The 12,279-nt window shown below is 42.5% G+C and overlaps 1 protein-coding gene across 1 annotated transcript in view; it reads left to right on the forward strand.

The window, feature by feature from the left end:
- Window positions 1-12,279, forward strand: part of RASA3 (RAS p21 protein activator 3) — a 198,084-nt gene that overhangs the window by 152,553 nt on the left and 33,252 nt on the right. Inside the window, exons 8-11 of the mRNA XM_067563637.1 lie at window positions 5,578-5,657; window positions 9,448-9,552; window positions 10,125-10,281; window positions 11,117-11,265. Coding sequence (XP_067419738.1) covers window positions 5,578-5,657; window positions 9,448-9,552; window positions 10,125-10,281; window positions 11,117-11,265 — 491 coding nt within the window. The remainder of the gene's footprint in view (window positions 1-5,577; window positions 5,658-9,447; window positions 9,553-10,124; window positions 10,282-11,116; window positions 11,266-12,279) is intronic.

Raw genomic sequence — 12,279 nt, forward strand, 5'->3', positions numbered from 1 at the left:
GGGTGCCTCCGTCCCCTTCAGAAGAGGATCACCAATCACCACTACCCTACGTTTCCTCCTGGAAGTGGCGGCTGTGATCTCCCAGCTTTTGGGGGTACAAGGCTTCTCCTTCTCCACCTTTGAGGGTGATTCCTCATTGCTTGTTGCCAGGGCAGCATAACGGTTCTTCATCACTATGGTGGGTGGGTTGGGAGTAGGAGTGGAGCACTGCCTGCTGCCAGAAGTAACCAGCAGCCAGTGTCCTCCCTCGGATAGAGCCATATCCTCTTCTCCTGGTGACATGACATCAGTCCTCTCTAGCTGGATAGCTTCCTCGGCCTTGGATGTCTCCCTATGAATGCTCTCAGTGAATTCCTCATGGGTATGGATGCTCCTTAGTCTAGCCACTTCCTCCTGTAGTTCTACCACCTGCTTCCTAAGAGATTCCACCAGCGGATATCTCTCACACTGGACAGTCCTCCCAGCCTGGCTTTCTGAGAGTGGAATGTGCAGGCCACAGTCTCTGCAAATTCACACCAAGATCTGGATAGAGGCATCCATGGCCAGGTTCTCTGGCTGGATAGAAGTGCAGGTGGAGAAGACAGGAGCAGCGCTGGCATTGACGATGCAGCCCTTCCCTAACCATCATGATTATAATACAACTCCCTCTTACAAACTCCCCTGTTTGCTAGCTCCCCTTGGTTGCTTAGCCTCTGGCTTTTAAGGCCTTCTGTCCATGATCTGCCCTACCTCCTCATTAATCACACAGGGGCAGGGTGATCACAAGGCTGAATTGAGACTGAACAAGATGATCAAGGCTCATCCAGGGAACTAAGGCTGAAGCAGTCTCCAAACACACAATCCCAACTGACCCTGTAACTTGGTACAACCTGAAAGAGAAAGAAAAACACAAACAGCCAAAAACACAAACAGCCAGACAAACTCACCACAAATATAAGCCAGTTGTAAACCAGTATGTGTCCACACAAGTGCGTTAAACCAGTGCAACTTCTGTGTGCAGACCAGGTTTTAAAGGCTCACTTCTGAGGGGTGTTAGCATGAGTAAATAGGAACTTCTAATCCGGGGGAGTGGAGGGGTGGGCGGGGGTGAGGACAATAAAAAACTATAGTGAAAGCTTAAAGGCAGCTAAACCACTATATGTTAGGCCTGGTCTACACTTACCTTCAAATTTGGTGGCAGTCTACAGGAGTTAAGCAAGCTACACAGAGTGGCTTGCGTAACTCCTGTTGACTTCATAACTCCTCTTCTATGCGGTGTCTTCAGTGCGCTGCACCACTTGAGGGGTGGTTTTAACGTGTCGACTTTCAGGTCAATTGAGTGGGTCTTCACTGACTGCTCAATCGATCCAAATAGATTGATCTGATGGCAGCGAATTTGCTGCCATCAATGAAGACGTACCCTTAGTATCTGTGACCCTAGCTGTTGCTTTATTAAAAAGTGCCTAACTGCAGACAGGGGCAAGTGTTCAGTGTTGGATAATACAGAAGTTACAGTGATGGAGTTTCAAGTTCCTCCAAATGTTCAAGTGGACAGCTAGGATCCAACCAGAATAGTTGAGTCCATACTACGTTATTTATGATGTCTTCCTGTTTCTTTTTACCTTGTCCTCATGCTGTCTGTTCTTAACAGGAACCACTGTTTTACACTGTTTTTCTCGTGTGGGGAGCCAATTCCATGACTTGGAAGTTGCACTCAAGCGGTGATATCGTAGGGTTAGATCCACAGCTGGTGTAAATTGGCATAATACATTGAATTCAGTGGAGAGGCAGCTGTTTATGCCAGCCGACAATCTGTCTCATAGTTTGCCACACCAGGCTGGCTTCACTGGAATTGCTGCTGTTACCCAGTTATGTGCTGATCTCCACTGATTCAAGAAGGAGGCAAATATCAAGGAATGAATACTTTCCTCCCCCAAATAATTTTTTTAAAATATCCTACTACTGTACATTGCATAGGCCCAGTCTAAGTGGAGTGCAGTCAGACATAAATGTGAAAAGATTGAATACTCTGGTGTAATGGTTGGTATGAGTGAAGCTCATTGTAAATACCCCTAGAGACCACATGCTGAGTAAAGGGGCCAGAGCAGAATAAAGGGGCTCTAAAAGTCCCAGTTCTGGTTAGGGGAGAATTCCCCGCTGTAGAAACTGAGGAAGACAACTATAGACTGTCTTCTAAGGACCCCTTCGCAAACCTTGGCATAGGGGTTGTACCAGAGGCAGGGAGGGTCATTTTGGGAACCGGAAAGGATGGACTGTGTGCTGTGGAGATTTCTGGAAAGCTGGTGACTGGCTGCCATTATCAAGGTGCCTCTGATACCAGAGCAGCTGAGAATTGGGAGGGCACAAAGGTAGCTTAAAGCCAGTTTAGTCCCCTCCTCCCTCTGGGCTGGGAATTCCCAGACTCCTAATTCCATCCTTTGAATGAATGCATCCTACAACAACTACCCTTTAAGTATATAGCTCTGTGTGTGTTTGAATGAAGCTGAACAGTAAGCACTCAAACAGATGAACTCCTAGACCAGGAGTATAGTTAATTATTTTTTGTCGCGATCCAAATTTCTTGGTCAAGGTATAGTCAAGGCCCAGACTCTAGAGAAAATAAGGAAAAAAATAACAACAGTAATGATAAAAGTAGTAAATAAAAATATTTTGGGGTCTATTCAAAAGAGTCTGGTGGTCTGGATTTGGCCCACAGTCTGCTTATTGACATTCTCTGCTTTATATCCAGTCTGCACAGCTTCAGCTGATGATTTCAGTAAGTGTTCACTAGTGAGGTTGTGCCATAGAACTTTACTGTAATTTTTTTATAGAAAAATTCTCTTGACCAGCATCATAGTTACTGAGAACCATGTTAGCATAGCTGTGCCCCCTTGCCTTGCCTCTCACCTCCAGAGCACCTCCCCAGGTTCAGATGTTGCAGGGCTTTTTTCAGTTTAGCACCTACTTTTGTCATTCTGGTGCCACAACAGTCTGTCACACGTGGCCTAGCCCACTGGCCAGGTCCATGCTCAGTCCACGCCCCTTCTGGGTTTAACAGAAATATCCCATATAGAAAATCCCAAAGTCTAGTGGCTTTTGAGCCCAGTCCTCAACCTCCGTCTCGGCCCACAATGCATGGCCTCTTCCCCTACTGATGCTGTGCATTCCCTCTTGGCTTGGGGATGGTAGGGAAACCCAGGCACGCTCTCCTCTGGGTTCCAGCCCAGGAACCCTGTTTAGGTGGCCAAGGTCTGATCTTTCAGTCTCTCTGTCATTTTTCCTGAGCTACCCCTATCTTTTGCCCTGCTTGTCAATGCGTCTTTGCCCTGGTCTCAGGATTCTACTGACCTGTCCGGGGATCTATGATTCCTCACTCTTTTTTTGCAGCTCCACTGTTACCCCCTCAAAGTTGCTCCCAGGCACTCACAGCAGCTGGGCCGTGACGAATAACTCCTCTCTTTCTTGCCTGGACTAGTCTGTCTTTCCCTCCCTCAGCCAGGAGTTCCCTTTCCATCCCTTTTCATGGAACAGGGCTTGTGACTTAAGTCAGCTGCAAGGTTTTCACCAGTTAGCTTCAGCTGAACACCCTTCCCAATTAGCTTTCTCCTCTGGAGGGCTCAGTAGGCCGGTATTCTCCTGCCAGTGCCTGTCTGCTAGGCGGGAGGAGGCAGCCTTTATGCTGCTCCCTTTCTCCCAACTCCATCCCAGGGGGTTGGGTGAGAAGAGAGCCTTGTCTTGCCTTCTCTGCAAGTGTTCAGACCTTTAAAATTCCCAGGACCATTAGACTCTACATCTATTTATGGGACCCTCCCGAACACTTCAACGGTTGCACCTGGTAGTGGGTTGGGCTGACCACTAGACACTGCTGCCTGTGATGGCAGACTACCCTGACACATGTGCCACTTATACACAGTGGTAGCAGAAAATATTTTTGTAAAAATGTCGTTTTTGGTAGTGTGACTGTGGCTGTGGACACAATCACTTCTTAGGGCTGATCCACTCCAAAAAATTGTCAACTTAACTGAGTCACTCAGGAGGGTGTGAAATATCCACACCCCTGAATGGCATAGTTAAGCTGACCTCTGAACCCGTGTAGATAATGCTAGGTTGACTTAGCTACCGCCTCTCAAGAAGGTGGATCACCTGCGTCGATGGGAGAGTCCCTCCCGTGGGCATAGGTAGTGTGTACACTGAAGTGCTACAGCAGCACGGCTGTGCCACTGTAGCATTTCAAGTGTAGACAAGCCCTTAAAGTCACTGTTGAGGAGGTTTGCACAGTGGGGTGTGTGGAGAAATTTGTGCTGAGCTGCTGAAATAATGTGTATTAAATTACAGTGCTCTGTAGGTCTCAGGTGCATTTGAGTCAATTAGGTAATGAGGGCTGTGATCTCCATTGCTTCTAGTTACCTTTAGCTTTCATGAATTATCTTTAAAATGACAAAAAGAAATACTATTTGTTTGACTTCATGTGCTGAAGAGTATTTTCTGGTTTTTCTCTTTTTGTTCAGTTAAATGTTTACTCTTCTTGTAGGTACGAAAGAAAAATAAGAAGTTGGGCTTATAATAAAAGCTACTTTTTGTGGATGGAAAGTATTAATTAACAGGAATGTTTTAAACCTACCATGAAGATGAGCTGCTGAGCAGCTCTACAGTATACTTACTTTCATTTGATCAGTTTGTGCTGTGGTTACTTCTGGGTGGGGTACTTTTTCCTTCTGGGTGGGGTAAGTTTCTGTCATACATTGGTCAAAGATACAAACCTCAAAGCCTTTATTTCTTCTGTCATGTTAACAAAAACAGATTTTTAGATATCCCGTTTAAGAACTTTGTTTCCTCCTGTGTTTTGCACATACAGTACATTTATACTTTGTCTATTGCCTGTCTTTTGCTTTTTTCTTTCTGATGTTGCAAATATGTATGAGGAGAAGAGAAGCTGCACTGGATGCTAAGAAATTTTAGGGCTTCGCTCTATATTATGACATACAAAGCTCAGCTCCACATCTCTTGGAAAATTAGCTGTTCTGCATGCTTGAGTGGGCGCATTCAGCTGGCTTTCAAAGATACTGAATAGACAGTGCTTTCATTTGCTACTTCTAAATGGTCCTGTATTAAAGGGGTTTGTGTGTGTAAATATTTAAGTGTTAGATTACTTCAATTGCCTTTCTTTTCAGAGTATAGCAAAAATCGTTGTAAGGAGTCTATATTTAAAGTCAGATTGCTGAATTATGTTTTTTCTTTTTTCAGCTAGACTTTATATGTTGCTGGCACCTCTTGCATGATTTTGTATGTCTGTTTAACCTTCAAACATTGATATGAAAACCCCTATTATATTATCTACTCTATACTAAATAGAGTTTGCAGTATGGTGTAATTATTCTTGGTCCTGATCCTGCAACCATTTCTGCATAATGAGTAGGCCTGTTAAGGTCAACAGGAGTATTCACATGCATAAACACTGGCAGAATCAAAGCCTAACCCACAACTCATTGTCAGAGGAAAGCAGACTTTCAGTATGTGGTGAGAGCATGGTGAGATCTCCATTTTAACTATTTTTATCTCCCTTTTTTTTTTTTTTTTTTTAATTTCTTTTACTATCAGGTCACCAGACCCAGCAGCTACAACAAAAAATCCCATTTTGATATTGAAGATGCTGATGAGGTGGACAAAATGGAGATTAGGTAATATAAAAAATTCCACAGTAACATATACTTATATTTCTTTCATTATACAACTTTGCATTAAACTCAGTTTTTCAATTCATGAGCCCAGTTTTAATGCTGATAATTCAAGACTAGACTCTTCGTTTTTCTACATCCATTTGCTCTTTACTTTGAAGATTCTGCAGAAAATAAGAGAACATCTGAGGAGTGCCTGGTACTGCAACTCTGCTGTGAGAAAGAGTCTAGTACCCTTTTCTCCAGTACGCCTCAATTAAGACTCTAGATCTATCAGTGTGCAATTATCATTAAGTTTAGCCCTTCACTAATGTGTGGTTGCGTTCATAAGGTGCATTTGGCTGTATCTGAAAAGACTTTGTTGTCTTGTGTTGGTCTTAGGAACAGTTCATAAGTCCTGGTGAGGAGGAAGAATAATTCGTTGGAGAGGTTTATGAAACAGTTGGGAAATGATTAAATACTTTAATAAATAAAAGAAATCAGATAAAGGGTTAGGCAAACTGATTGGGCAAACTGTTCATTGAGGGTCCTCCCCACCCCCATATAGGACAGGGAGTTTTGTTTCCATTTTCTCCACAGTCTGTTCAATCCTTTTGACATTCTCTGTCAACATACCCTGAATTGATCATGTATCTTACATTAACCTACAGCCATTTCTTCTCCTGAATGTTTTCCTTCCATGGACTATACATGAAATTAACTCCTGTACATTTTTTTCTAACTATACACGAAGTTCTCATTTGCAGTAGTTGTAGGAAGTGGTAGGCCAGGGTATATCATTGGATTAGTACCAGATGTTCCTTTTACATGCAGTTTTTCTTTTTTTTTTTTTTCTTCCTGTGAATAGAGGAACATTTTCTTAGGTATGGGGACCTCAGAATGGTTATTATAGTCATACTTGATAACAGATTGCCCCCTTCTAAAAACGCATCTTCTGTATTTTATCTTTTTTTAAACAGCAGATCAGTAAAAACTAGGCTTTTGGAAACTGGGGTGGGTGGTATATATTTACTTATTCCCGGCCTTAATGTAACTTTTATACTCTAGGCACACAAAAATACAAAATATAAAAACTTTGCATGCAATAAACTCAAGGACTTATCTAGAATATAGCAAATGGAACCTGAATTGTGTTTTAGCCATCTCCTCCCTTTCTTTCCCTAGAGTCTGCAGCAAAACTGCACTGAATTGTAATCCATACCAAACATATTTGGTGCCAGTTTTCCTCTCTTGAGAGTGTGTGTGTGTGCATGTGTCATATTTGGACGTTACATTTGTGGTGGACATCTCAGAATTCAAATATTCCAGGAAGCAGAGGACATGTGATTTCCAATAAATGGTTTGGTAAATCAAGGTTTGGCCATGTGTAAATAGTGATTTGTCCTCCTGAAAAACCATCCCTTCTTTAACTTGTTTTTGGCAATCTCTGTTGCTTTATTAGTATTAGTGCTGCAGTAGTGCTGAGGCTCCAGTCACATCAGGGTCCCATTGTGCTAGGAACAGAACTGGTTGAGAAAGGGTGGGGGCGGGGCAGAGGGAATTACAAAATATAAAAACAGTTGAAAATTTCTTTTCTCTTTCCTTCCCCCCCAAAAAAAATTTTCAGAAAATTTCAACTTGCTCCAGCCAATGCATAATATGAGCCAGTCCCTGCCCAAAAAGTTTGAATTTAAATTGAGATGGGAGGGAACAAATTGATACAAATAACCCATGCAACTTAGTGCCATAAGATATTATTGAGGCATAGGGCTTGAGAAAGTTAAAAATGCATTAGAGATGTAAGATATCTTCTGTTACACTAGTTAGAATAAACTTTTATAAGGAATATCAACCCCCAGGCTTCAAGGCATGCCAACCACCAACTGCGTGGAATTAAGAAGAAACCTTCCACAAGAGGGCATGTCATTGCAAAATTATCCATAATGATGACTTTATACTACTGCTTTATCATGTAGTACTGGCTCCTGTTGAAATAGAATACCAGGTTAGATGTTGTGTTGCTCTGATCCAGTATGGTAATTTCTATGTCTGTGCAGCATGCAATGGAAATGTAAAACTCTCTGGCTCCTTATTATTTGAAAGCCTATTTTTTCTATATATTTATATTACAAGTTATACTGTTCTTCCCTTAAACTAGAGCCCAGCGTGGGACTATTTTTAATTCTGCTTCCACTATTATGGCAGTGGATCCTGCAGGACCCCTGGGATCCCAGTCCCATGCAGAGTAATACCTTATAGAGTGTTTCCCAAAGCAAGAGGCACTCTTTCCTCCCCTACTTCACCCCGCCCCCCACAGCAAAACTCTGTTTTTCTTCACCATATCCGCTTCCATTTTAAAAATAAAAAGGAAGTCTCTGTTGCAAAGGAAGTCTTCAAAATGTGAAGTAACATATCCAGAGACATCTGCCTGAGTTTGTAAAGAACCTGGAGCAATAGCTCTGAGGTGTGAACTGTCTCATCTCAGTGGGTACTAGCTCATATGCCAGCAGTTATACTTTAAATTTCAACATTAACTCTTTCACAGCATATTAAAGCATGTACGAAAAGAGAGAAAGTATAATACAGGGATTGCTGTTAGCCAGAAGCTGGGAATGAGCAACGATGGATCGCTTGAATATCGCCTGTTCTGTTCATTCCCTCTGAAACACCTGGCATTGGCCACTGTCGGAAGACAGGATACTGGGCTAGATGGACCACTGGTCTGACCCAGTATGGCCGTTCTTAAGTTCTTATGATACCAGAATTGCAGATAAGGGAACTAAACATGGAAGATGTATAAGTGTTTGCCTATACATAGTGGGACTACAGGACAGGTGATTGGTTGCATTTTCCTGAAGGAAGGCTTGGCTTCAAGTTTGGGAATCGCTGCAATGTACAGTCTCTCCCTCTTTGCGCCCCATAGCCGAAGGTTGATTACTATTAGAAAACACTCATCAGTGACTGGGATGCTTTTTGATAGCACCAAGATTAATCTATGCTCACATGTACAAGATGATCATCTTTGTTGAAATAGCATCTTATTGTCACTGAAGTGGTAAACAGAGAGAATAAATATCTGTGTTGAAACTACCAGCAGAAGGATTAAACTTGAAAACCATGACAGGAAACCAATAATTTGAACCCTAAAACAATAAATGCATGATAGCTACTGACAGGTAATTAGCTAATGATTTATAGTGAGGTGTTTGGGTATCAGATGAATACTGTATAATGCTGAGCCCCTGTATTTAACAGGAGGATTAGTATATCCAGGTGGGGGGCGGGAGGGGTTATCATTGGTGTTTTGAATAGTTCCTTTTTTGTTTAGGCGTAGACTCCTTGGCACCTAGCTGGTCCTGGTTGAGTAACAGGCCAGAAACAGGGGATTATAATATCTGAGTTTGGGTAAACTCAGTTCAGAACACCAAAACTGGAAACAGTGTAGCTTGGGATAGAGATGGAAGTAGTTTCAATTATAGAGCCTTATCCCAGAACTGTGTTTTCTGACATCCCAACAGTGGAGCTGCACCTGTGAATTGGAAACATTTCTGCTGCTTTTGCAGGTGTAAATTTTTGTGAATAAAATGGATGAGGAAAGGGATATCCTCTGTTTCTGTCCACTGACTTTTGCCAGTATTGAATTGGCAGATTCCAACAGTCAAGCTCCTCTTGGACTCCTTGGAAACCAATACAGTACATTTTAGAACATACCTTTCTGACTCATACGTAACAGATGAAAAAATTAAATTAAGAAAAAAGAGAAAAATGGCTGTTTTGTTATTTTCTTTTGATTTTTTGTTTTGTTTTATTACAGAGTAGACCTTTGGAATGCCAGCAACTTGAAGTTTGGAGATGAGTTTCTAGGAGAACTAAGACTTCCTTTAAAATTTCTCCGGCAATCCAGTTCTTATGAAGCATGGTATTTGCTATTTGTTTTACTTTGTCATAGAGAGAAGGTACTGTTTTTAGTACAGCACATACTATATTTTTACTAAAAAAACTATAACTAATGTTGTGTAATGAAGTTCAAATTCATTTAACTTCCATCTAGTTTCCAGCACAAAAAACCTAAGCCAAAATCTTCAATTACCAAACTTATCAAAACAAAGATACTGAAATATGTGAAGCATTGTTTTGATGACATAGTTGTTGACAATTTTGGCTTTTTTTCCCCTATGTGCATGCAAACTAGGTGGGAGTTCTAATGCATTTAACTTTGATATTACGCATGCAATTCAGCAGTAGTGCATAGTTTTATTACTATATGGGATTTTATATTTTCTTAATTACATGACACTTTATGATCGGAACTTTCCCTAGTGGAGTTGATGCAAAATGAACTGGGTGAGCATCTTTGGAAAACCTAATTCAGAGCACCAAAAAGTCATTAGGTTTACGAATCTTATGTGTGTGCCTACATATTGTATATGTTCATAAATAGCTTGAGAGCATTTTTTCTGTTTCAAGACAAACTATTTTTTTGTCCGTCAGGTATTTCCTGCAGCCCAGAGATAATGGCAACAAGTCATTGAAGCCAGATGACCTTGGTTCCTTAAGGTTAAATGTGGTTTACACCGAGGACCATGTTTTTTCCTCAGACTATTACAGCCCACTTAGAGACCTCCTGTTAAAATCTGCAGATGTTGAGGTAATTAATTTGCTGCTGCCTGTTGTTTACCTGCTGATTATCCTCAAAGCCCCCATAAACATTTGTCATTTTACAACTGAGGTAACATAACAGAAGTTGCCAGAGATCTCAGCTGCTCCATTTTCCCACTTGAGACTTTCATGAAACTGTATATCCCTTGTGGTTGTTTTTGATCCTTTAGAAAAGATCGCTATCTACACGCACTGATGGTAAATGCAGACACACCCAGCTACAACACTGGTTATGAGAACCCACATTTACTCCTCAACTGTCTGATCCTACAGTTGAATGCAAAATAAACTTGCTGGTTTTGATCAGTTGGCTTTCTTCTACCGGAAAAGAAATGATTTACCTGCATTTATGTAGAAAAAAATGTTTTTGGTTTTTTGTGCATACTGATCCTAAAATATCAAATGGGAAGGACCAGGTTTGCAATCAAATAATCCAAAATCCTTTCAGCTGTTGTACTAGACCATTTGTTTCCCTAAAGAGACCTGTATTTAACTTATTTGATTGTGGCTTAAAAAACACAGCAAAAAGTTAAGGTTTTTATTTCCAGTGTTTCACAAGCGGTTGTGATATTCATTGAAACCAGATATTAACAATTGGAAAACAGACCGCATTGTCATTGTTTTTAAATTGCTGCCCTCTTGTGATCAAAATTCACAGCCAACTGATAAAGTGGAAACTGAGAGCCAGCCAGGTTTGTGTGACGGGACACTACAGTTAGTATTTGTAGGTCTGTGTGAGGAATTTACGTGAAGAAAAAGAAACCAGTGTTAATAAGTGGTGATTACTGTAATATCTCAAAGTTTTTGCTTGCTCTACTATTCAGCCTGTTTCAGCATCTGCTGCACATGTGTTGGGTGAAGTTTGCAGAGAAAAACAGGAAGCAGCCATACCTCTGGTTAGGCTTTTTTTACACTATGGAAAAATTGTGCCTTTCATCAGTGCAATTGCAAATGCTGAAGTGAAGAGAACTCAGTAAGTATCAACAAACCACTCATTTAAATAAAATTTCAGATGTTGTTATAATGTCCTGCTCAATTTATGGAATCGCAATGGCTTTTTAAAAAAAGTAATATTATTATTATTTATTACTTGTATTGCGATAGCACCCATGGTCTTCCATCAGGAATCAGGGCATTGTACAAACACACAACAAAAGACAATCCCTGCCCTGGGAAATGGGTGAGTTAAGGCTACAGAGCAGCTCCCCATAAACATCCATGCAGCTACTTCATTATCCCCCTTCAAAACTCTACTTAGAACTTTCCTTTTCTGTGATGCCTACAAAAAAACTGACAGCAGTTAAGCCGCTAGTGTGGTCAGAACACAGCCCCTCATGCTGACCAGTATAGTCTCATTGTTTCCTCCTTCTCCTCCGCTTGTCTGTAGCCATCTGTCATCTCTGGTTTTATGCTTGGATTGTAAATTCTTTGAGGCAGGGACCATGTGTGTGTTCTGTTTATACAGTGCCTATCCCAATGGGCTCCTGATCCATGAATGGGGCTCTTAGGGGCAGTGGCGTACGGAGGGTCTCCAGCGCCTGGGGGCCAAGTCTACATTTGTGCTTTCCCCTCCACCACCTCAGGTCCCCCCGCGTAGGGCAGGAAGAGTACTGGCGCTGCCCCAGGGAGAGGGGGTCTGTACTTGCAGAGGGTGAGGCATGGGCTTGGTTCCGCCGCCCCCCACTCCCTGCACTTACCCGGTGCCCTCCTCTCCCGCTGCAGCCCCACAGCCCGGCGCCCGCTCGGACGGGGGTGATCTCACCCCCCGGCCTGGGAGGGGGGCCGAGCCGGCCCTTCATTACGTGCGGGGCGGGGTACGCAGCTGCCCCTCAGCCTTCTGCCCCCTCCACCTGTTGCAAGGGGCCGGCCCATCGTGCCTCTGCCGCTCCAGCCCCACAGCCCAGCGCCGGCTCGGATGGGGTGCCGGGTCTTCATGATGGGTGGGGGGTGCTGAAGGTTGAGGGGCAGCTGCTTCCGCTCCTGCGCT

Source organism: Emydura macquarii, unplaced genomic scaffold (assembly GCF_026122565.2).
Source record: "Emydura macquarii macquarii isolate MOO-44397 ecotype Brisbane River unplaced genomic scaffold, CSIRO-AGI_Emac_v2 contig_2531, whole genome shotgun sequence".
Classification (NCBI taxonomy): Eukaryota; Metazoa; Chordata; order Testudines; family Chelidae; genus Emydura; species Emydura macquarii.